We start from the raw sequence: 26420 nt of genomic DNA, 5'->3' as shown, positions 1-26420 counted from the left end.
TCAAGAAAGCAGAAATAGATGTTTTTCTGGAACTCTCTTGCTTTTTCGATGATCCAGCAGATGTTGCCAGTTTTATCTCTGGTTCCTCTGCCTTTTCTAAAACCAGCTAGAACATCTGGAAGCTCGCAGTTCATGTATTGCTCACCACTGGCTTGGAGATGTTTGAGCATTAATTTACTAGCGTGTGAGATGAGTGCAATTGTGACGTAGTTTGAGCATTCTTTGGCATTGCCTTTCTTCGGGATTGGGATGAAAACTGACCTTTTCCAGTCCTGAGGCCACTGCTGAGTTTTTCAAATTTGCGGACATATTGAGTGCAGCACTTTCACAGCATCATCTTTTAGGATTTGAAATAGTTCAGCTGGAATCCTTCACCTCCACTAGCTTTGTTGGAGTGATGCTTCCCAAGGCCCACTTGTCTTCACATTCCAGGATGTCTGGCTCTAGGTGAGTGATCACACCATCATCATTATCCGGGTCATGAAGATCTTTTTTGTACCATTCTTCTGCCTGTTCCCGCCACCTCTTCCTAATACCTTCTGCTTCTGTTAGGTCCATACCATTTCTGTCCTTTATTGGGCCCATATTTGCATGAAATGTTCCCCTGATATCTCTCATTTTCTTGAAGAGATCTCTAGTCTTTCCCATTCTATTGATATTCTTAGGTTGTATCTAATTGTATATTTCAACCACTAATAACACAATTGAGAGTATATGGTTTAATTTCACCATTTCACCATACAGTATGGCAATGTAAAGAAACCTTTTCATTTATTTCTTGTTAGTCAATGTGACTATCACACCAAAGCCATTTTTAGCCTTGAATAAAGTGAGAATCAGAAGAAATAAACTTAAGTCATACTATAATAGATCCAGGCTTCCCGGTGGCTCATACAGTAAAGAATCTGCCTGCAATGAGGGAGACCTTGATTCAATCCCTGGGTTGGGAAGGTACCCTGGAGGAGGGCATGACATTGCACTCCAGAATTGTTGCCTGGAGAATCCCCGTGGAAGGAGGAGCCTGGCTGGCTACAGTCCATGGGGTCGCAAAGAGTCAGACATGACTGAGCAACTAAGCACACATCATAGATATATATTAGTAAGTGCCATCTTTCAAAACATTGGAAACCTGAAGTTATGAATCTTTTCTTGGAGACTTAAACTTTTTGCTTTTGTGTGTTATTTTGCAGACGCAAAGCATGGACATGTTTTAAAATTCCATAGTACAGAAGACCTTATTAGGAAAATCAGTAATTCTTTTCCCTATTTGTCATTACTCTGGTCCTGCCCCAAGGGCAAACTAATTATTGTTCTGTATTTTCTACTTTTGTTAGCTTTCTGTATAAAAGTAGGGAGAGGTATTTTTTACATTTCTAGCCCAGGATGAATCTTGGAATCTAGCAAAATCAAGGTTTGAAATATTTTTCTAACTGACCATCTGAAGAGTTCCATTCTGTTTTATTATTGTTGTTGTTTTTGTTGAGGGCTTATGAGGCTTATTGGATGTTACAAGAAATAAGGGTATTAAATAGGATGGATCCTACTTCTTTCAAAGGGAAATTATCTCCAGATAATAATAAGATGAATAGTTAGAATATGACTTAGGAGGAGGAAATGCACAATACCCTTCCAGGCAGAGAGTGAGTCATCTTCAGGAGTTTCCCCAATTTCTGTAAGGATTCAAGAAATTGATGAAAAGTGCTGACTCAAGTGGTAAATGAGTATCACCACCAGTGCATCCTCTCTACTCACAGCACACTCTTTCCCACAAGCAGCACTCAGTCTTGCCCCTCCGACCTCTTTTTATCTTCCTCCAATCCCCATTGCGTCCTTAGCTCATTCTCCTTTCCCTCTGGTCAGGAGAAAGTGGAGTCATGGAGTTATTCTCTTAATCTAAGAGAAAATAACTTTGGACCATGAGGTTGAATGACTGGTTGTGACATTACTTTATTAAAATGCAAGGTGTCCAGAATTGCAAAAGTAAATATACAATTCTTTTTGGTCACTGAAGGCACAGGGACTGGGAGTCATATTATGTGTTTGACTGTTTCCAACTGTGGCTTTTCTGAACTCCATACCACCTTTTTCCTGGCTCAGATGCTCAACGAGCACCTGCCTGTGGGAAGGTGGCCCTTCCCTTTCCTACAGTTTGGTAAGTGTCTGGTAGTCCTGGTGCTATTCTGCTTCTTTTGTTGAGTCTGCCTAAGATCTGACCAAGATAATTCATCTTTCATAGAACTGCACTGAAGGCAACGTCTCAAGGTGTGAAATTTGAGATAAGAAAAGAAGAAAAACAAAATAATAATCCATCTCTACTTAGTTTACCCAGAAAGCTCAAAGAATGTTGCTGTGCCCACACATATTTTAGATTCATATTCATTTTTTGTATGCTAGTGTGTGCATACATACAAACACACACATACCATCTCTTTTTAATCATCCTCTAGAGTGTAGGGGAAAGGAAATTTTTTAAAAATGAAACTACTGTATTTGTAAGAAACAGCTTATTTAACTGTTTTCTTAGCAAGAATTCAAATCTCATCTGATTAAAAATGGAACCGCTAATATTTTAATAAATCATGGACATTTCTCTGCCTCTAGAAGACAGTGAAATATATTCATCTTTGTTTTATCTTCTTGTAATAAAGATTATATAAATACATTTGAAATCACTTATATTGTTGTTGATAAAAATTTGTCTCTACTTAATAAAGATTAAGAAAAATTATTTTTTAAATGTCCCAATCCTATTGTGTTTTGTTAATCTTAATTTGAGCCTTCAGTTTTGAAGACATGGTTCAAACAGTGATTGCCTCTCAATTTTTCTCAAAATAAAATTAATTTATCTTCTGGTCACTTCAATTCAGTACTTTTTCCATTTCTTTGGTGTTTTTATGTTTATCCTTTTTCAATAAAGGAGTCCTTCACTTCTTTTCTTCCCTGATCAATCCAGTAAAAACTTTCCCAAAGTATCATGTCATACACCGTAAAATGCACTTTTATACTAATGTTACACACATATGTTTAGAAACCTGGATCACTATTCTTATTTTGCTCTAAGTGTATATTTCAAGCACTGATAACACAATTGGGGAGTATGTGATTTGATGTCACTGTTTCACCATACAATGTGCCAATTGAAAGATTTTATTAGTTCAGAATCCTTCTTTTTTTCTTTTCCTAGGGAATTCTTCCTCTCCCTGAAAAAGAAAATAATTTGCAACTTGATGCTGGCAATTTTCTTTCCACTCACAGAATGTACCCATTTTCCAAGTGGTGAGATCAAAAAAATTTGTCATTTGGGACGCTTAAAATATATACTACTACTATATTCTGGAACACCGATAGGCAAGGAAGAGACCTCCTTCTTCATAATTGAGTGGACATTCATTAATTTTCTCCAACTCTTGGTTCAGGTTTGATCGGTCTGTTAGTTACTGGAGTCAACATGGGCACTGATCAAGGGCATGAGCAACCTACAGGGGAGAAAAGTTGTAGCTCCTACAGTGAACGCTTGGGGAGAGGAGATTCTGCTGAGAGACCTGCATTTCCTGGAAGGAGAAACAAATACATAAGTGAAGCTGACATTTCAGTGGAGGAGCTTCAGTCTGGGTTCTCCCTGCATCAGAACCCACCTGATAGAGGTTGGAGTGCAAAGCATATTTGGAATGTGTGTGGATAAAGGAGGGAGTGTTAATAGAGGAAAGAGAATGTAGAACGCAATAAAGGTCACTCTCTTAATCCAGACACTAGAGGGGGAGACTGGAGGCTAACACTGTTGAGTGAATCTGGTAAGTGGGGAAAAATACAATGTTCAAAATTGCCTCACATTCAGGTCACGGTTGCTGCATTAGAGCAAATACTGAGACGCGTTGGTTAGGGCCATCCCGGTGAGAATTTCTCAACACTTCTGGACTGTCAGGTGAGAGCAGCAAAGCTTTCAGCAGTTCAAGGAGGGAAAATTTGCACTTGCTGATTTTCCATAATTTACAAATATTCTGAGGGAAAGTGATAACATTTGCTTCAAGTGGAGATGAACGGTAGGGAAACTGGTACAAAAACAATTCCACTGCCCTTGTGCAAAAAGGGATTAATCAACCAGTGCTGATAGCACAGAGAGAATTTTATATGTATATAAAGTATATACATATAAAGCCCTCTTTAATCACCTGACTTCCCAGGTGGCTCAACAGTAAAGAATCCATCCACAGTGTAGCAGATGCTGGAGACATGAGTTCAGTCCCTGGGGTAGGAAGATCTCCTGGAGGAGGAAGTGGCAACCCACTCCATTGTTCTTGCCTAGAGAATTCCAGGGCAGAGGAGTCTGGCGGACTACAGTCCATGGAGTCGCAAAGGGTTAGAAACGAATGAGCAACTGAGCACACATACGTATGTAAAACACACACAATATATACACACATGTACATATGTCTACCTATCTGTATCTCTCTTCTACTTATCTGTCCATCTATCTGTCTGTCTATCTACATCATTTGTGTGTATATGCATGAGTGCATTCAGTTGTCTTATTTGTGACTTGACATTTACTTTGTTGGACTGAACCAGTCTTTGATGGATTTTTACCACTGAGTTAGAGAACTAAATGAGAGAGAGAGAAAGAGCAAGAGAAGAAGAAGGAGAAGAGGGGAGAAGTCCCTCTGATTCTACCGTTTTTATTTTGCCTTCTATGCTTGGGTTAATAAGGCAAGAATGAGAAGCACAGCGTGAGAGCAGGAAAGTTCCAACCACTCTGTACTAAAGAAAAAGAATGAAACTTAACAAAACATATAGACAGAGAGAGAGAGAGGCTTAATCTGAAATGTATCTCATGTGTGCTCCAGAGAAAGACTATGCAACCTTGGTTTACTATACCCTACTTTTCTCATTGGTAAAATAAGTGTATTTATTTATCTTTATTGTTAAGTCACATTCAGGGAAAAAATAAGCTAATATATGCCATGTGCTTTCTGTCTGACACGAGGTAAATAATAAATATTTTTCGTTATTAAAAAAGGAAAATTCTGTGCAAAAGTTTTTTTGTACTAAGTAAATTTTCCTTTGGTTTGTCCATATATTCCATTTTCCTATTAGCTTTTTAGATGACTTTGATGTTCGAACAATAAAAAAAAACTTTCCTCTCACCTTATTTGTGATAGTCAAATGGTCTGCATTATGAGGTTCAGTGAGAATTTCCTGTATTGCGGTTCCAGAAGCATTTTAGAAGATAGTGATTTTACTGCTTCTTGTTCATACTACGCCGCCTTGTCTCATCAGCAGAAGATGCAAGCACATTTTGATTAACAGTTTTTCTCTTTTAAAATTTCTTCACAACTTTTGGGTTTTTTGTAGCCTCCAGCGTGGCTCCATGGACTAACCTCACTGTCCTTGAACAAGCATCCACAGTGCCTTATCTGCGTCGACATTAGACAACATCTCACATGGCAGGTATGTGCAGCCCAAGTCATAAAGTGAAAAAACAAAAATAACCAAAAATATATGTCATGGGTACGGCTAATTTTGGGCAACATGTTAAGAAAAAATGTGTACAGATTTAGGCTTCTCATATATCAGCACTTTTTAATTTCATTTTTCTGACTCTTCATTCTGTCACTTAGAAATGATTTTGTGAAGTTTTCTCAACAGATTTAAAGAGTGGATTTTGACCAGGATAGCTCTAAATTCTGATTGAGATATAAATTTATAAGGAAAATTATCCTAGGTTTTCTTACCTCCCATTAGGGAGTCATGTGCTCCACTTTGTGATGCTTATGTTGTTATTACCAAAATAAGTTTGTTATCAATAGATCAGGGTTTTCCTGGTGGCTCAGACAGTAAAGAGTCTGCCTACAATGAGGGAGACCCATGTTCAATCCCAGGGTTTGGACGATCCCCTGGAGAAGGGAATGGCACCCACTCCAGTATTCTTACCTGGATAATTCCATGGACTGAGGAAACTAGTGAGCCACAGTCCATGGGGTCGCAAAGAGTTGAGTCAATAAAATGGAACTTAGTGCCTGTTTATCTCTTTTTACTACAGATCTCTAAGCTTCTTTTCAAATTAAAAAATAAATGGTAAATACATTGTACTGAGACAGAACTGATAAAGAAGAGAAGGTACTGATAATCTCAATGAAGAACAAAGTACATCATATTGAAATGTTCGTGTTGGGTAGAGTTCTCAATGGACTGTCTTCATTTTCAAACATTTTACTGGCAAAATGACTGGGTTATCAAACCAAAGCCCTTTTTGGATTCTCTCACTGGTTTCTGCCTTTAAGAACTCCTGTATTTGATCTTTAAATCATTACCCTCTCTTTCTTTATAGCTTTTCAGACCACTGCATGGAGGTGGATCTCTGGGGTCTTAGCAGTAATATGCCTTTTGTTGATGGCTGCTTTGGGAGTTCTGTTAAACAATTGTAAGTTTTTCTAGTCAAGCCTATACAAAAAGATCATAATTGTGATGAAACTATCTTGCAATAAAAGTTTGATTTTTCTAATGTGAAGTATTTTGTTATTTCATGAAACAGTGTCTGATAAAGTAAATTTCTAATCATTTCTTACAGCACTTACTAAACCAAATATTCATCCTGGACCCTCCACAGATCTTCAGGAAGGTAGGGATCCTACTTTGGAAATCTTTCTTGTTGATAAAGAATAAAATAAGTAGTTTCATGTTTTTCTCACGTGGAACTTGATGGAATATGATAGTGATAAAAATTTGCCTGCTAGTTGTAGGATAGTCTTCTTTCATTGTTGACATAAGAATTTATCAAATTTCATCAAATACATATTATTTGTGTATTTAAATAATAAGGAAAATATTACCCTGAAAAAAAATTTCCAATGTAAGTGTTCATGTTTAAGTAGCAAATAAAAAATACATTATATTTTAATATTTACATTATATACATTATATATATATATACACACACACATTATATTTACTTTAAAGTAAATATTATGGCCAATCCTAATTACCTGATTGTGTTTGTTTATAACCCATACATATTTATCTCTTTACTTTTACTTCTCTTTCTTCTATAACTCAGAAAGCAGCATGGAGATTTTTGCAATTCTAAACCCTTCTTAACACTTAACCTGTGAAAGGCAGCTCGAAGACCTAGTTGTTTTGTTTTTTTTCTCAAACACTCTCCAAGTTGTTTTACTATCTTCTTTGTTCATATAACCCTTCATTCGTATCTTTTTTTTCTGAGCATTTTCCTGGCTTTATTGAGATACATTTGACAAATGATATTGTGTAAGTTTAATGTCTGCAATGTGTTGATTTGATATACTTATTATTACAATATTATTACCACTGTAGCACTAAGTAATACCTCCATCGTGTCACACAACTGTCGCTTCTGTTTGTGGGAAAAACATTTAAGAACTACTCCTATGGCAACTCACAAGTATATATACTACAATACCATTAGCTCTAGTTATAATGGTGCACCATAGATTCCTCGAATGAATTTATCTTCTAACTGAAAGCTTATATTTAAAAAAGAAAATGTGTTTGGCCTTGCCTCCCAGCTTTTGGGATTTTAGTCCCTCTACCACAGATTGGACCCAGGTACTCAGCAGTGAAAGCATTGAGTTTTAACCACTGGACCACCAGGAAATCCCATATACCTTTTGACCCACATCTCCCTATTTTCCCCATATCTCAGCCCTTGTTAACCACCATTCTACCCTACACCCTCAAAATTATTTATTTGACAAAGATTTGAGCGTCTACCATGTCACAGAACTTTTGTCACTGAGGATGGTCAATACTGAAGACACGATCACTAATATATTGGGTGGTCAGTCTTCTAGCTAATCGTTTTATTTATCATCATTTTGAAAATGAAATATTCAGAAGTTTTCTCTCACAAAATATGCTATAATTATTTCTTCCTTTTAATACTTCTTTCATCTAGTTTACTTTTAAATACATAGAAGAAATCAACTTTGGGTCACTGCCTTAAAAAGCATTCTTCTAATCACCCCACATCCTACAATCTGCTATACTGTATTTGAACACAGTGAATTTCTTGGGTATACTTACCCAGATTAGCATTAAATATAGTTCATAAAGACTAAAATGTATGCAATTCTCTCTCTCTCTCTAGAATATAATCTCCATGAAGAAAAAGAGTCATGTCTGGGTTGTTCAGGTAAATATCTGCTGATGTGTAGTGTATGCAGTAAATTCTCAAAGAATATTTGTAGACACAATTAATAAATAACAAATTCTTTTTGAATGAAAAAGTAGCACTGAAAAGAAACTGGATCTCCAATGTCATCAAGTCATGTTTTATTTTCTCTCTTAGAATCTGGCTGCTATTCTTGCCAAGAAAAGTGGATTGGCTACCAATGCAACTGTTATTTCATTTCGAATGAATTAAAAACATGGAAAGACAGTAGGGATTTTTGTGTTTCTCATAATTCCAGTCTACTTCAGATACAAACCAGAAATGAACTGGCAAGTATTTAATTCTGATTTTCTACATTTTCTTTGACTTAAGGATATATGTTATCTAAGTAAGCTGAATACTTTGATTTAAGTCTTTAATCAGATAACAAGTGGATGATTATGTTTGAACTAATATCCTATACTTTGTTATCATCACAAAATCAACCCAAAATTTCTCAAAGATTTATGTGATAGGAGTGTTGACAGATAAAGTACAGATAAAGTTTTATAGAGAATTCAAAGTAGAAATAAAAATAACCTATTTTAGCTAAAAATAACCTATTTTAGCTCTTTAATTGAATTTTTAATTTATTTTGTAATTATACAGCTTTTGTTAACACTCTTGGGTGTAATGTGAAATGTATATGTAGAATATTATAAAACAATTAGCTCTTTAGTAAAAGTTCTCTAGCTCCCTGTAGAACCTGTGGTAAGATTTAGCCCTCAATGTGCTGTTGATTTGGGATCAGAGTCGACTGATGGTCACCTATGAAGGAAGTGTTCCATGAAAACTCTAATACCCATTATGACATTTTTCATTCCTTCAAGAAGTGAGACTTTGTGGTATTTTTTCCCCCAGAGATGGACTTGAATGAGAAACAAGAGGCAAGTGACTGACTACCTCCTAAATTAGAAGTTAAAAGTGATTTTAGTTTGTGTTAGTTTGGTGCAAAAGTAATTGCGGTTTTGCCTTGTTGAAAATTGCTGTAGGATATTGGAAAACATTCTTAAATAAAAGTGATTATGTTATATACCATTTAATATGCATTTCTCACTGTAGTTTTTTTTTTTGCTAATGACATCACTTGCTGTTTGTTTTATATTTATTTTTGGCTATAGAAACTATGTTAGACAAAAAGCAAATTTAAGCAATTTTTAAATTGAAGTTCAAAATGGGTTATAAAGCAGTGGAGACAACTTGCAACATCCACAATGCATTTGGCCCAGGAACTGCTAACAAAAGTACAGTGCAGTGGTGGTTCAAGAAGATTTGCAAAGGAGACAAGTGCCTTGAAGATGAGGAGTGCAGTGGCCGAACATCGGAAGTTGACAGCGAACAATTGAGCGGATCATCAAAGCTGATCCTCTTACAACTACACAAGAAGTTGCCCAAGAACTCAGCGTTAACCATTCTGTGATCATTTGGCATTTGAAGCAAATTAGAAACGTGTAAAAGTTCTAAAAGTGGGTGCCTCATGAACTGACAGCAAATTGAAAAAATCATTATTTTGAAGTGTCATCTTCTCTTATTCTATTCAACAGCAAACCATTTCTCAAGTGGATTGTGATGTGTGACGAAAAGTGGATTTTATACAACTAGCGATGACCAGCTCAGTGGTTGGACCAAGAAGAAGCTCCAAAGCATTTCCCAAAGCCAAACTTGGTCCCAAAAAATGTCATGGTCACTGTTTGGTGGTTTGTTGCCAGTCTAATCCACTACAGCTTTCTGAATCCCAGCGAAACCATTACATCTGAGAAGTCTGCTCAGCAAATCAATAAGATGCACCAAAAACTGCAATGCCTGCAGCTGGCATAGGTCTACAGATAGGACCCAATTCTTCTCCATGAAAATGCCTGGCTGCAGGTTGCAAAACAAACACTTCAAAAGTTGAACAAAGTGGGTTACAAAGTTTTGCCTCATCTGCCATATTCACCTGATTTCGTGGCAATCAACTACCACTTCTTCAAGCATCTCCACAAGTTTTTGCAGGGGAAATGCTTCCACAACTAACAGGAGGCAGAAAATGCTTTCCAAGAGTTCATCAAATCCCAAAGCATGGATTTTTAAGCTACAGGAGTAAACAAACTTATTTATCGATGGCAAAAATGTGTTGATTGTCATGGTTCCTACTTTGATTAACAAAGATGTGTTTGAGCTTAGTTATAATGATTTAGCATTTATGGTCTGAAACCACAATTACTTTTTCGTACCAATCTGATAGAATTGAAAAACTGAATCTGATACTGGACACTGACCTTCTTAAAAGTACATGTTTCCTAGAGTAGATTTGAAATACTTTAATATGTTGGTCTCTGTTTCCAAGCAGGATTTTATGAAGTTCAGTTCCAGGTTTTACTGGATTGGACTTTCTTACAGTGAAGAACATCATGCCTGGTTGTGGGAGGACAATTCTACTCTCTCCCAAGATCTGTAAGTTTCTGGCATCAAAACTTTTTCTGTCCTTTTTGAGTTCATCCTTGGTTTTGATCATTCTTTTTCACATATCCTAATAATTTCTTCTTCATTACAGAGTTCCTTTATTTCACACTGTAAATCCAAAGAACTGCGTAATATATACACCAAGCAGAAGTGCTGTGGATGAAGACTGTGGACGCACACTTAATTACATCTGTAAGCAACAGTTTGTTTAGATGTTTCTTGGGGCAGAAGTATTCTGCAATGAAGATTTAGACTTACTTAGAATGGCAACACATTACTACTATCTATTTGTAAAATGTTTCAAATTGTGTCTTATCAATCATATAATTTTCATATATTTGAAAACATATGCTTAAATTTTTTATCAATACATAATTGATATATAAATTATATTGGTTTTAGGTATACAACATAGCAATAACTAGACAGTAAGTCTAATTAACATTCACCAATGTTATAGTTACAGTTTTTTTAGCTATAATTTTTAAATTTTGAAATGTGTTTTAAAATTGATGAAGCTTGTGTATCTACGCTGAAGTTACAGATTCAAGATAAATAACTTCATGAACATTTAATGTATATGGTCAATAGTGAATTTCATAATTTATGCATCTATTCTTAGGAGCTCTCTTTGCTGAAATTCAAATAAAACCTAATTCCTATCAAATAATATATATCAAAATCATAGACCCTTGTATGGCATACTAGGTTGAAAATTCCCATCCTGTTCTCTTTTTTCTGGAAGCAAAAAATAGCTTCAATGGTCTTTTTAAATTCTTTCTGGGTTTCTATGCATCTATATCTTCTAATTTAGACCTACAGGTGCCATATAATACTTTCTTCATGTGCATCACGGGGTTCAGAGGGTTTCACATTTGTGTGTCTTCTCTTGATGCTACAAAGTTCCGCATAGGAATTGCAAGTCTTTGCCCAAGTATATAGTTTCACAGATTACTTTCATATTTTGGAAGAGGAAAGGTAATCTAAGCCCTGATCACATAAATATGCAGTTTTATTTATTTTACTCCATAGATCTTTCTTGCCTCATGCTTATATATCAGTAAAACAAACAAAAAAGCCATTCTCACATGTGCTTTGAAGATTTTAATCTCTCATCAATCCCCAAAATCTTTTCCTAAAAGTTATGTATGTAATAAATACTGAACAATTACACTTTTGAGAGGTACAGGGAGCAGTTTGTTTTATTGAGGGTTTTCGAGTAGGTCAAAGAAGGATTGAGAAGCCTGTGACCTGAATGGGATTTTCCTAACCTCACAGATATCAAAACCCAAGTCTCCCCCTTTTTTATAACTGTTGCATATAATTGACCCAGTTTCCAACCCCGGGTTGGGAAGACCCCTTGGAAAAGGAAATGGCTACCCGCACCATTTCTCTTGCCTGGAAAATTCTATGCACAGAGGAGTCTGACGAACTACAGTCCATGGGAGGTCACAAAGAGTCAGACACAACTGAGCAACTGACACTTTCACTTTTATACATCTTAAGAAATTTGTTTTGACATCTCTATTTGCTTTGTGATTTTATACTTTAATTAAATGGTAATAATTAAGAACCCAAAGTTGATTTTAAAAATACTGAGTCAAGATGAGGAAGGAACCTCTTATGTTTTATTTCTCAAAATATAATAGTACGACAAGTTGAATTCTTCACATTTTTGTATGAAGGTTGACTTAGGAAAAATGCACTTGTTATATTATGAAAAATATAAGATAGACATAGCATCTTTCAAATGCTTAACATGGACTAAGCAAACATGCACTGCACTTTATAGATACTTGAAATGTTTTGCCTTTGCTGCCCATGTGATTTTCATAACAATAATATAGTTTTAATTGAATATAAGGGGAATAATATAAACAAAGTTACACAAAGACACACACCATCTTTTTTATCACTTCCAGAATGTAGAGAAAAGGAAATTTTAAAATGTCAAAACTATTGTATTTGTAACAAACAGCTTATTTAGCTGTTTTCTTAGAAAAAAACCAAATCTCATCTGACTAAATATGGAAACTCTTTTATTTTAATAAATCATGCTCATTTCTCTATCTCTAGAAGACTAAATGTAACTATGTCTATTTTATCTCTTTTAATAAATATTCATTAATTGTGTCAAACTCTTTGTGATTCCATGACTGTAGCCCACCAACCAGGCTGCTCTGGCCATGGGATTTCCTATGCAAGAATACTGGAGTGGTAGCCATTTCTTTCTCCAGGGGATCTTCCTGACCCAGGGATCAGACCTGGGTCTCTTGCATTGTACGCAGATTCTTAGCCATCTGAGCCATTAGGGAAGCTTCAATATATACTACACAAAAACATTTGAAACTACTTATATTGTTGTTGATAAAATGTATGTGTTTCTACTCAAAATAAAAAGATTAAGAAAATTATTTTTAAATTTCCCAATTTTATTGTATGTTGTTAAACTTAATTTGAGTCTCCCGCTTTGAAGCCTTGGTTCATGTAATTGCCTCCCAATTTTTCTCGAAATAAAAATAATTTATGTTCCAGTCTCTTAAATTCAGCACTTTTTGTTTTTCTTGGGTGTTTTTGTTCATCCTTCTCAATACAGGAGTCATTCACATCCTTTCTTCCCCTGTTTATTCCATTAAACTCTTTTCCAAAGTATCAAATATCATATACTGTAAAACTCATTTTTGTAATATTGTTACACATATATCTTTAGGAATCTGCATTGATATTCGTCAGTTCAGTTCAGTCGCTCAGTTGTGCCTGACTCTTTGTGACCTCATGAACCGCAGCACACCAGGCCTCCCTGTCCATCACCAACTCCCGGAGTTTACTCAAACTCATGTCCATTGAGTCGGTGATGCCATCCAACCATCTCATCCTCTGTCATCCACTTCTCCTCCTGCCCTCAATCTTTCCCACCATCAGGGTCTTTTCAAATGAGTCAGCTCTTTGCATCAGGTGGCCAAAGTACTAGAGTTTCAGCTTCAACATCAGTCCTTCCAATGAACACCCAGGACTGATTTCCTTCAGGATGGACTGGTTGGATCTCCTTGCTGTCCAAGGGATTCTCAAGAATATTCTCCAACACCACAGTTCAAAAGCATCAATGCTTTGGTGCTCAGATTTCTTTATAGTCCAACTCTCACGTCCATACATGACTACGGGAAAAACAGCCTTGACTAGATGGACCTTTGTTGACAAAGTAATGTCTCTGCTTTTTAATATGCTGTCTAGGTTGGTCATAACTTTCCTTCCAAGGAGTAAGCATTTTTTAATTTCATGGCTGCAGTTACCATCTGCAGTGATTTTGGAGCCCAAAAAAAATAAAGTTAGCCACTGTGTCCCCATCTATTTGCCATGAAGTGATGGGACTGGATGCCATGACCTTAGTTTTCTGAATGGTGAGCTTTAAGCCAACTTTTTCACTCTCCTCTTTCACTTTCAACAGGAGGTTCTTTAGTTCTTCTTCACTTTCTGCCATAAGGGTGGTGTCATCTGCATATCTGAGGTTATTGATATTTCTCCTGGCAAGCTTGATTCCCTCTTGTGCTTCCTCCAGCCCAGCGTTTGTCATGATGTACTCTGCATATAAGTTAAATAGTCAGGGTGACAATATACAGCCTTGACGTACTCCTTTTCCTATTTGGAAACAGTCTGTTGTTCAATGTCCAGTTCTAACTGTTGCTTCCTGACCTTCATATCGGTTTCTTAAGAGGCAGGTCAGGTGATTTGGGATTCCCATCTCTTTCAGAATTTTCCACAGTTTATGATGATCCACACAGTCAAAGACTTTGGCATAGTCAATAAAGCAGAAATAGATGTTTTTCTGGAACTCTCTTGCTTTTTCGATGATCCAGCAGATGTTGGCAGTTTGATCTCTAGTTCCTCTGCCTTTTCTAAAACCAGCTTGAACATCTGGAAGCTCACGGTTCATGTATTGCTGAAGCCTGACTTGGAGAATTTTGAGCATTACTTTACTAGTGTGTGAGTTGAGTGCAATTGTGCCGTAGTTTGAGCATTCTTTGGCATTGCCTTTCTTTGGGATTGGAATAAAAACTGATCTTTTCCAGTCCTGTGGCTGCCGGAGACCTGCTCCAGCTGGTCAGGGTTCCCTCAGGATGGACGGCGTCGGCGATAAGAATGAGAAGACACAGCGAGTCGTGGTGTTTCCAAGTGTCTTCCGACTTTATTATTTTCAAGGCAGCTTTTATATTTTTAGTTGTGCATAGAGACAAATGTAAAGTGTAAACTCATGCCAAATCAAATCAATGGGTCAGCAGTTTTTGACCCTTCTCGGAACCCGAACACTCTTTGTGTTTTTAGTTACAAAAAGTTTAAATTGTTTACATCATCTTTTGGCCTGGAGGCCTGCTAACATTCAGTGACTCCTTTATTGATAAGGGTTGATCAGCCAGGACATTTTTGCATCAGGCACAGAAATCACCAGGGTTACAATTTTTTAAAGAATACAGGCACAGCAGATTATGACAAAGAGAGAATTCACAAACTCAGAGTTTCAAGGTAAAACCTGTTTTCTGTACTCTATCTTATGCCTTGAGCCTAACAGAGAAGAATGTGGTCCCATAAAGTCATGGCACAGCAAGCTGAAAACAATGTAGCACCAAGGTCAGTGCTTAGCAAAATCACCAGCTGAATTAACAATCGTCTTATTATTTGTATTAAAGCTAAACTTCTATTTATATAAATCCCTAACTATTATGCTTTCATTATATAGGCTAAATACGTTAAGAGCAAAAACATAGTGAGTAAATGTAGACTAAGTAACAGTTTTATAAAGCAATATCTCTTACATTTCTTAATAAGCCTTTTTTCCTATGAAGGGCTCTGTGCCCGTTGGGGCTTTCTGTGTGGAGGCTCTCAGTATTGTTTATTGTTAAGGAGCTGTCGTGCACATTAGCTCCAAAGGCACAGGTACATTTGTTAAACAAACCAAAATGCTAGCAAGAGGAATATAGATTAGCATATTCTATATCCCAGCTAATTTTATTAGGGTGCTACCGTTCAGGGGCCTTGTCGATTGAGGTTTCAGAATGATCTATTTTAGAAGAAAATCAAGAAAAGCCTTTGGCCTAAGTCACAGAAAATAAGAAGAGGTTTATTATAGCAAACATCAGAAAGACAGATATCATCTTTAAGGTGAGCGCTGAGGCAGCCTCCCGAGAATCCCTGAGGCCAGAGAAGCCGTGCTCGATCAGTCTTCTTTCTCATGACTCTGTCATGGGTGGGATCTCATGAGCTGGCTCCCGGCATGTGGCCACTGCTGAGTGTTTCAAATTTGCTGACATATTGAGTGCAGCACTTCCACAGCGTCATCTTTTAGGATTTGAAATAACTCAACTGGAATCCATCACCACCACTAGCTTTGTTCGTAGTGATGCTTTCCAAGGTCCACTTGTCTTCACATTCCGGGATGTCTGGCTCTAGGTGAGTGATCACACCATCGTCATTATCCGGGTCGTGAAGATCTTTTTTTACCATTCTTCTGCCTATTCCTGCCACCACTTCTTAAGATCTTCTGCTTCTGTTAGGTCCATACCATTTCTGTCCTTTATTGAGCCCATATTTGCATGAAATGTTCCCCTGATTACTCTCATTTTCTTGAAGAGACCTCTAGTCTTTCCCATTCTATTGATATTCTTAGGTTGTATCTAATTGTATATTTCAACCACTAATAACACAATTGAGAGTATATGGTTTAATTTCACCATTTCCCCATACAGCATGGCAATGTAAAGAAACCTTTCCATTTATTTGTTGTTAGACAATGTGACTATCACACCAAAGCCATTTTTAATCTTGAATAAAGAGAGAATCAGAAGAAATAAACTTAAGTCATACTATGATAGATGCAGGCTTCCCTTGTGGCTCATACAGTAAAGAATCTGCCTGCAATGAGGGAGACCTTGGTTCGATCCCTGGGTTGGGAAGGTCCCTTGGAGAAGAGCATGACATTGCACTCCAGAATTCTTGCCTGGAGAATCCCCATGGATGGAGGAGCCTGGCTGGCTACAGTCCATGGGGTCGCCAAGAGTCAGACATGACTGAGCAACTATGCACACACGATAGATATGTATTAGTAAGTGCCAACTTTCAAAACATTGCAAACCTGAAGTTATGAATCTTTTCTTGGAGACTTAAATTTTTTGCTTTTGTGTGTTATTTTGCAGAAGCAAAGCATGGACATGCTTTAAAATTCCACAGTACAGAAGAACTTATTAGGAAAATCAGTAATTCTTTTCCCAATTTGTCATTACTCTGGTCCTGCACCAAGGGCAAACTAATTATTGTTCTGTTTTATCTACTTTTGTTAGCTTTCTGTATAAAAGTAGGGAGAGGTATTTTTTACATTTCGAGCACAGGATGAATCTTGGAATCTAGCAAAATCAAGGTTTGAAATATTTTTCCAACTGACCATCTGGAGAGTTCCATTCTGTTTTATTATTGTTGTTGTTTTTGTTGAGGGCTTATGAGGCTTATTGGATGTTACAAGAAATAAGGGTATTAAATAGGATGGTTCCTACTTCTTTCAAAGGGAAATTATCTCCAGATAATAATAAGATGAATAGTTAGAATATGACTTAGGAGGAGGAAATGCACAATACCCTCCCATACAGAGAGTGAGTCATCTTCAGGAGTTTCCCCATTTTCTATAAGGATTCAAGAAATTGATGAAAAGTGCTGACTCAAGTGGCAAATGAGTATCACCACCAGTGCATCCTCTCTACTCACAGCACACTCTTTCCCACAAGTAGTACTCAATCTTGCCCCTCCGACCTCCTTTTATCTTCCTTCAATCCCCATTGCATCGTTAGCTCATTCTCCTTTCCCTCTGGTCAGGAGAAAGTAGAGTCACGGGATTTATTCTCTTAATATAAGAAAAAATAACTTTGGACCATGAGGTTGAATGACTGGTTGTGACATTACTTTATTAAAATGCAAGGTGCCCAGAGTTGCAAAAGTAAATATACAATTTTATTTAGTCACTGAAGGCACAGGGACTGGGAGTCATATTATGTGTTTGACTGTTTCCAACTGTGGCTTTTCTGAACTCCATACCACCTTTTTCCTGGCTCAGATGCTCAACGAGCACCTGCCTGTGGGAAGGTGGCCCTTCCCTTTCCTACAGTTTGGTAAGTGTCTGGTAGTCCTGGTGCTATTCTGCTTCTTTTGTTGAGTCTGCCTAAGATCTGACCAAGATAATTCATGTTTCATAGAACTGCACTGAAGGCAACGTCTCAAGGTGTGAAATTTGAGATAAGAAGAAAAACAGAATATTAATCCATCTCTACCTTGTTTACCCAGAAAGTTCAAAGAATGTTGCTGTGCCCACACATATTTTAGGTTCATATTCATTTTTTGTATGCTAGTATGTGCATACATACAAACACACACATACCATCTCTTTTTAATCATCCTCTAGAGTGTAGGGAAAGGAAATTTTTTAAAAAATGGAACTATTGTATTTGTAAGAAACAGCTTATTTAACTGTTTTCTTAGCAAGAATTCAAATCTCATCTGATTAAAAACGGAACCTCTAATATTTTAATTAATCATGGACATTTCTCTGCCTCTAGAAGACAGTGAAATGTATTCGTCTCTGTTTTATCTTCTTGTAATAAAGATTATATAAATACATTTGAAATCACTTATATTGTTGTTGATAAAAATTTGTCTCCACTTAATAAAGATTAATAAAAATTATTTTTTAAGTGTCCCAATCCTATTGTGTTTTGTTAATCTTAATTTGAGCCTCCTGTTTTGAAGACATGGTTCACACAGTGATTGCCTCTCAATTTTTCTCAAAATAAAATTAATTTATCTTCTGGTCACTTCAATTCAGCACTTTTGACATTTCTTTGGTGTTTTTATGTTTATCCTTCTTCAATAAAGGAGTCCTTCACTTCTTTTCTTCCCTGATCAATCCAGTAAAAACTTTCCCAAAGTATCATGTCATACACTGTAAAACTCACTTTTATAATAATGTTACATATATATATTTAGAAACCTGGATCACTATTCTTATTTTGCTCTAAGTGTATATTTCAAGACTGATAACACAATTGGGGAGTATATGGTTTGATGTCACCGTTTCACCATACAATGTGCCAATGCAAAGATTTTATTAGTTCAGAATCCTTCTGTTTTTCTTTTCCTAGGGAATTCTTCCTCTCCCTTAAAAAGAAAATAATTTGCAACTTGATGCTGGCAATTTTCTCTCCACTCACAGAATGAACCATTTTCCAAGTGGTGAGATCAAAAAAATTTGTCATTTGGGACCCTTAAAATATATACTACTAGTATATTCTGGAACACTGACAGGCAAAGAAGAGACCTCCTTCTTCATAATTAAGTGGACATTCATTACTTTTCTCCAACTCTTGGTTCAGGTTTGATCGGTCTGTTAGTTACTGGAGTCAACTTGGGCACTGATCAAGGGCATGAGTAATCTACAGGGGAGAAAAGTTGTAGCTCCTACAGTGAACGCTTGGGGAGAGGAGATTCTGCTGAGAGACCTGCATTTTCTGGAAGGAGAAACAAATACATAAGTGAAGCTGACATTTCAGTGGAGGAGCTTCAGTCTGGGTTCTCTCTGCATCAGAACCCACCTGATAGAGGTTGGAGTGCAAAGCATATTTGGAATGTGTGTGGATAAAGGAGGGAGTGTGTGTGGATAAAGGAGGAAAGAGAATGTAGAACGCAATAAAGGTCACTCTCTTAATCCAGACACTAGAGGAGGAGGCTGGAGGCTGACACTGTTGAGTGAATCTGGTAAGTGGGGAAAAATACAATGTTCAAAATTGCCTCACATTCAGGTCACGGTTGCTGCATTAGAGCAAATACTGAGACGCGTTGGTTAGGGCCATCCCGGTGAGAATTTCTCAACACTTCTGGACTGTCAGGTCAGAGCAGCAAAACTTTCAGCAGTTCTAGGAAGGAAAATTTGCACTTGCTGATTTTCCATAATTTACAAATATTCTGAGGGAAAGTGATAACATTTGCTTCAAGTGGAGATGAACGGTAGGGAAATTGGTACAAAAACAATTCCACTGCCCTTGTGCAAAAAGGGATCAATCAACCAGTGCTGATGGCACGGAGAGAATTTTATATGTATATAAAGTATATACATATAAAGCCCTCTTTAATCACCTGACTTCCCAGGTGGCTCAGCAGTAAAGAATCCATCTACAGTGTAGCAGATGCTGGAGACGTGAGTTCAATCTCTGGGTCGGGAAGATCTCCTGGAGGAGGAAGTGGCAACCCACTCCGTTATTCTTGCCTAGAGAATTCCAGGGCAGAGGAGTCTGGCGGGCTACAGTCCATGGAGTCACAAAGGGTTAGAAACGAATGAGCAACTGAGGACACATACGTATGTAAAACACACACAATATATACACACATGTACATATGTCGACCTATCTGTGTCTATCTTCTACTTATCTGTCCATCTATCTGTCTGTCTATCTACATCTTTTGTGTGTATAAGCATGAGTGCATTCAGTTGTCTTATTTGTGACTGAGTTAGAGAACTAAATGAGAGAGAGAGAAAGAGCAAGAGAAGAAGAAGGAGAAGAGGGGAGAAGTCCCTCTGATTCTACCGTTTTTATTTTGCCTTCTATGCTTGGGTTAATAAGGCAAGAATGAGAAGCACAGCGTGAGAGCAGGAAAGTTCCAACCACTCTGTACTAAAGAAAATGAATGAAAACTAACAAAACATATAGACAGAGAGAGAGAGAGGCTTAATCTGAAATGTATCTCATGTGTGCTCCAGAGAAAGACTATGGAACCTTGGTTTACTATACCCTACTTTTCTCATTGGTAAAATAAGCGTGTTTATTTATCTTCATTGTTAGGTCTCATTCAGGGAAAAAATAAGCTAATATATGAAACGGGCTTTACGTCTGACACGAGGTAAATAATAAACATTTTTCATTATTAAAAAAGGAAAATGCTGTGCAAAATGTTTTTGTACTAAGTAAATTTTCCTTTGGTTTGTCCATATATTCCATTTTCCTATTAGCTTTTTAGATGACTTTGATGTTCGAACAATAAAAAAAAACTTTCCTCTAACCTTATTTGTGATAGTCAAATGGTCTGCATTATGAGGTTCAGTGAGAATTTCCTGTATTGCGGTTCCAGAAGCATTTTAGAAGAGAGTGATTTTACTGCTTCTTGTTCATACTACGCCGCCTTGTCTCATCAGCAGAAGATGCAAGCACATTTTGATTCACAGTTTTTCTTTTTTAAAATTTCTTCACAACTTTTGTGTTTTTTGTAGCCTCCAGCGTGGCTCCATGGACTAACCTCACTATCCTTGAACAAGCATCCACAGTGCCTTATCTGCGTCGACATTAGACAACATCTCACATGGCAGGTATGTGCAGCCCAAGTCATAAAGTGAAAAAATAAAAATAACCAAAAATATATGTCATGGGTACGGCTAATTTTGGGCAACATGTTAAGAAAAAATGTGTACAGATTTAGGTTTCTCATATATCAGCATTTTTAATTTCATTTTTCTGATTCTTCATTCTGTCACATAGAGATGATCTTGTGAAGTTTTCTCAACAGATTTAAAGAGTGGATTTTGACCAGGATAGCTCTAAATTCTGATTGAGATATAAATTTATCAGGAAAATTATCCTAGGTTTTCTTACCTCCCATTAGGGAGTCATGTGCTCCACTTTGTGATGCTTATGTTGTTATTACCAAAATAAGTTTGTTATCAATAGATCAGAGTTTTCCTGGTGGCTCAGACAGTAAAGAGTCTGCCTACAATGAGGGAGACCCATGTTCAATCCTGGGGTTTGGACGATCCCCTGGAGAAGGGAAGGGCACCCACTTCAGTATTCTTACCTGGATAAATCCATGTACAGAGGAAACTAGTGAGCCACAGTCCATGGGGTCAGAAAGAGTTGAGTCCATAAAATGGAACTTAGTGCCTGTTTATCTCTTTTTACTACAGCTCTCTAAGCTTCTTTTCAAATTAAAAAATAAATGGTAAATACATTGTACTGAGACGGAACTGATAAAGAAGAGAAGGTACTGATAATCTCAATGAAGAACAAAGTACATCATATTGAAATGTTGGTATTGGGTAGAGTTCTCAATGGACTGTCTTCATTTTCAAACATTTTACTGGCAAAATGACTGGGTTATCAAACCAAAGCCCTTTTTGGATTCTCTCACTGGTTTCTGCCTTTAAGAACTCCTGTATTTGATCTTTAAATCATTACCCTCTCTTTCTTTATAGCTTTTCAGACCACTGCATGGAGGTGGATCTCTGGGGTCTTAGCAGTAATATGCCTTTTGCTGATGGCTGCCTTGAGAGTTCTGTTAAACAATTGTAAGTTTTTCTAGTCAAGCCTATATAAAAAGATCATAATTGTGATGAAACTATCTTGCAATAAAAGTTTGATTTCTTTAATGTGAAGTATTTTGTTATTTCATGAAACAGTGTCTGATAAAGTAAATTTCTAATCATTTCTTACAGCACTTACTAAACAAATTGTTCAGCTTGGACCCTCCACAGATCTTCAGGAAGGTAGGGTTCCTACTTTGGAAATCTTTCTTGTTGATAAAGAATAAAATAAGTAGTTTCCTGTTTTTCTCACACAGAAGCTTGATGGAATATGATAGTTATAAAAATTTGCCTGCTAGTTGTAGGATAGTCTTCTTTCATTGTTCACATAAGAATTTATTAAATTTCATCAAATACATATTATTTGTATATTTAAATAATATGGAAAATATTACTCTGAAAAAAAGTTTCCAATGTAAGTGTTCATGTTTAAGTAGCAAATAAAAATACATTATATTTTTATATTTACATTATATACATTATATATATATACACACATTATATTTACATTAAAATAAATATTATGGCCAATCCTAATTACCTGATTGTGTTTGTTTATAACCCATACATATTTATCTCTTTACTTTTACTTCTGTTTCTTCTATAACTCAGAAAGCAGCATGGAGATTTTTGCTGTTCTAAAACCTTCTTAACCCTTAACCTGTGAAAGGCAGCTCGAAGACCTAGTTGTTTTGTTTTTTTTCTCAAACATTCTCCAAGTTGTTTTACTATCTTCTTTGTTCATATAGCCCATCATTCATATCTTTTTTTTTCTGAGCATTTTCCTGGCTTTATTGAGATACATTTGACAAATGATATTGTGTAAGTTTAATGTCTGCAATGTGTTGATTTGATACACTTATTATTACAATATTATTACCACTGTAGCACTAACTAATACCTCCATCATGTCACACAACTGTCATTTCTGTTTGTGGGAAAAACATTTAAGAACTACTCCTGTAGCAACTCACAAGTATAAATACTACTATACCGTTAGCTCTAGTTATAATGGTGCACAGTAGATTCCCAGAATGAATTCATCTTCTAACTGAAAGCTTATATTTAAAAAAAAAAAAATGTTTTTGGCCTTGCCTCACAGCTTTTGGGATTTTAGTCCCTCTACCAGAGACTGGACCCAGGTACTCAGCAGTGAAAGCATTGAGTTTTAACCACTGGACCACCAGGAAATCCCATGTACCTTTTGACCCACATCTCCCTATTTTCCCCATATCTTAGCCCTTGTTAACCACCATTCTACCCTATACCCTCAAAATTATTTATTTGACAAAGATTTGAGCGTCTACCATGTGACAGAACTTTTGTCACTCAGGATGGTCAATACTGAAGACATGATCACTAATATATTGGGTGGTCAGTCTTCTAGCTAATCATTTTATTTATCATCATTTTGAAAATAAAATATTCAGAATTTTTCTCTCAGAAAATATGCTATAATTATTTCTTCCTTTCAATACTTCTTTCATCTAGTTTACTTTTAAATACATAGAAGAAATCAACTTTGGGTCACTGCCTTAAAAAGCGTTCTTCTAATCACCACACATCCTACAATCTGTTATACTGTATTTGAACACAGTGAATTTCTTGTGTATACTTACCCAGATTAGCATTAAATATAGTTCATAAAGACTAAAATGTATGCAATTCTCTCTCTCTCTCTAGAATATAATCTCCATGAAGAAGAAGTGTCATGTCTGGGTTGTTCAGGCAAATATCTGCTGATGTGTAGTGTATGCAGTAAATTCTCAAAGAATATTTGTAGACACAATTAATAAATAACAAATGCTTTTTGAATGAAAAAGTAGCACTGAAAAGAAACTGGATCTCCACTGTCATCAAGTCATGTTTTATTTTTTCTTTTAGAATTTGGCTGCTATTCTTGCCAAGAAAAGTGGATTGGCTACCAATGCAACTGTTATTTCATTTCGAATGAATTAAAAACATGGAAAGAGAGTAGGGATGTTTGTGTTTCTCATAATTCCAGTCTACTTCAGATACAAACCAGAAATGAACTGGCAAGTATTTAATTCTCATTTTCTACATTTTCTTTGACTTAGGAAAATATGTTATCTAAGTAAGCTGAATACTTTGATTTAAGTCTTTAATCAGATAACAAGTGGATGATTATATTTGAACTAATATTCTATACTTTGATATCATCACAAAATCAACCCAAAATTTCTCAACGATTTACATGATAGGATTGTTGACAGATAAAGTACAGATAAAGTTTTATAGAGAATTCAAAGTAGAAATAAAAATAACCTATTTTAGCTCTTTAATTGAATTTCTAATTTATTTTGCAATTATATAGCTTTTGTTAACACTCTTGGGTGTAATGTGAAATGTATATGTAGACTATTATAAAACAATTAGCCCTTTAGTAAAAGTTCTCTAGCTCCCTGTAGAACCTGTGGTAAGATTTAGCCCTCAATGTGCTGTTGATTTGGGATCAGAGTCGACTGATGGTCCCCCATGAAGGAAGTGTTCCATGAAAACTCTAATATCCATTATGACATTTTTCATTCCTTCAAGAAGTGAGACTTTGTGGTATTTTTTCCTCCAGAAATGGACTTGATGAATGAGAAACAAGAGACAAGTGACTGACTACCTCCTAAATTAGAAGTTAAAAGTGATTTTAGTTTGTGTTAGTTTGGTGCAAAAGTAATTGCGGTTTTGCCTGGTTGAAAATTGCTGTAGGATATTGTAAAACATTCTTAAATAAATGTGATTATGTTATATACCATTTAATATGCATTTCTAACTTTATTTTTTTATGCTAATGACATCACTTGCTGTTTATTTTATATTTATTTTAGGGTATAGAAACTATGTTAGATAAAAATCAAATTTAACCAATTTTTAAATTGAAGTTGAAAATGGGTTATAAAGCAGTGGAGACAACTTGCAACATTCACAATGCATTTGGCCCAGGAACTGCTAACAAAAGTACAGTGCAGTGGTGGTTCAAGAAGATTTGCAAAGCAGACAAGCCCCTTGAAAGTGAGGAGTGCAGTGGCGACCATCTGAAGTTGACAGCGACCAATTGAGCGGATCATCAAAGCTGATCCTCTTACAACTACACAAGAAGTTGCCCAAGAACTCAGCGTTAACCATTGGGAGATCATTTGGCATTTGAAGCAAATTATATATGTGTAAAAGCTCTAAAAGTGGGTGCCTCATGAACTGACAGCGAATTGAAAAAATCATTATTTTGAAGTGTCTTCTCTTACTCTATTCAACAGGAAACCATTTCTCAAGTGGAATGTGATGTGTGACGAAAAGTGGATTTTATACAACTAGCGATGACCAGCTCAGTGGTTGGACCAAGAAGAAGCTCCAAAGCATTTCCCAAAGTCAAACTTGGACCAAAAAATGTCATGGTCACTGTTTGGTGGTTTGCTGCTGGTCTGATCCACTACAGCTTTCTGAATCCCAGTGAAACTATTACATCTGAGAAGTCTGCTCAGCAAATCAATAAGATGCACCAGAAACTGCAATGTTTGCAGCTGGCATAGGGCTACAGACAGGACCAAGTTCTTCTCCATGAAAATGCCTGGCTGCAGGTTGCAAAACAAACACTTCAAAAGTTGAACAAAGTGGGTTACAAAGTTTTGCCTCATCTGCCATATTCACCTGATTTCGTGGCAATCAACCACCACTTCTTCAAGCATCTCCACAAGTTTTTGCAGGGGAAATGCTTCCACAACAGGAGGCAGAAAATGCTTTCCAAGAGTTCGTCATATCCCAAAGCATGGATTTTTACGCTACAGGAATAAACAAACTTATTTATCGATGGCAAAAATGTGTTGATTGTCATGGTTCCTATTTTGATTAACAAAGATGTGTTTGAGCTTAGTTATAATGATTTAACATTTATGGTCTGAAAACACAATTACTTTTTTGTACCAATCTGATAGAATTGAAAAACTGAATCTGATACTGGACACTGACCTTCTTAAAAGTACATGTTTCCAAGAGTAGATTTGAAATAGGTTAATATGTTGTCTCTGTTTCCAAGCAGGATTTTATGAAGTTCAGTTCCAATTTTTACTGGATTGGACTTTCTTACAGTGAAGAACATCATGCCTGGTTGTGGGAGGACAATTCTACTCTCTCCCAAGATCTGTAAGTTTCTGGCATCAAAACCTTTTCTGTCCTCTTTGAGTTTATCCTTGGATTTGATCATTCTTTTTCACATATACTAATAATTTCTTCCTCATTACAGAGTTCCTTTATTTCACACTGCAAATTCAAAGAACTGCATAATATATAGCCCAAGCAGAAGTGCTCTGGAGAAAGACTGTGAACGTACATTTAATTACATCTGTAAGCAACAGTTTATTTAGATGTTTCTTGGGGCAGAAGTGTTCTGCAATGAAGATTTTGACTTACTTA

General features: G+C 36.4%; 1 protein-coding gene and 1 pseudogene across 5 annotated transcripts; both read left to right on the top strand.

The window, feature by feature from the left end:
* The first annotated feature begins 224 nt into the window (after positions 1-224).
* On the top strand, positions 225-20995 carry LOC145545287 (natural killer cells antigen CD94-like). 4 transcript variants are annotated; one of them, XM_081589380.1, is made up of 9 exons: positions 225-447; positions 5350-5445; positions 6326-6418; positions 6566-6616; positions 8120-8164; positions 8321-8472; positions 10512-10615; positions 10716-10816; positions 12787-13168. In XM_081589380.1, the coding sequence occupies exons 2-9, from the start codon at positions 5439-5441 to the stop codon at positions 12843-12845; spliced, it is 612 nt and encodes a 203-aa protein (XP_081445506.1). In that variant the 5' UTR covers positions 225-447; positions 5350-5438; the 3' UTR covers positions 12846-13168. The 4 variants fall into 4 exon arrangements, with proteins under 4 accessions (XP_081445506.1, XP_081445505.1, XP_081445508.1 ...); XM_081589379.1 differs by lacking the exon at positions 225-447 and adding an exon at positions 3745-3791; XM_081589382.1 differs by lacking the exons at positions 225-447; positions 8120-8164; positions 12787-13168 and adding exons at positions 3745-3791; positions 20919-20995.
* LOC145545290 (natural killer cells antigen CD94-like) lies at positions 20933-26420 on the top strand (annotated as a pseudogene). Its single transcript, XR_014081994.1, has 5 exons — positions 20933-21014; positions 21894-21986; positions 23886-24037; positions 26047-26150; positions 26251-26420. The product of XR_014081994.1 is annotated as a natural killer cells antigen CD94-like (transcript).

The sequence above is a fragment of the Giraffa tippelskirchi genome, chromosome 4 (genome assembly GCF_054371585.1).
Source record: "Giraffa tippelskirchi isolate mGirTip1 chromosome 4, T2T-mGirTip1v1.2.pri, whole genome shotgun sequence".
NCBI classification, from domain to species: domain Eukaryota; kingdom Metazoa; phylum Chordata; class Mammalia; order Artiodactyla; family Giraffidae; genus Giraffa; species Giraffa tippelskirchi.
Note: the sequence above shows the minus strand (reverse complement) of the source record. Positions and strands in the feature narration are given on the sequence as shown.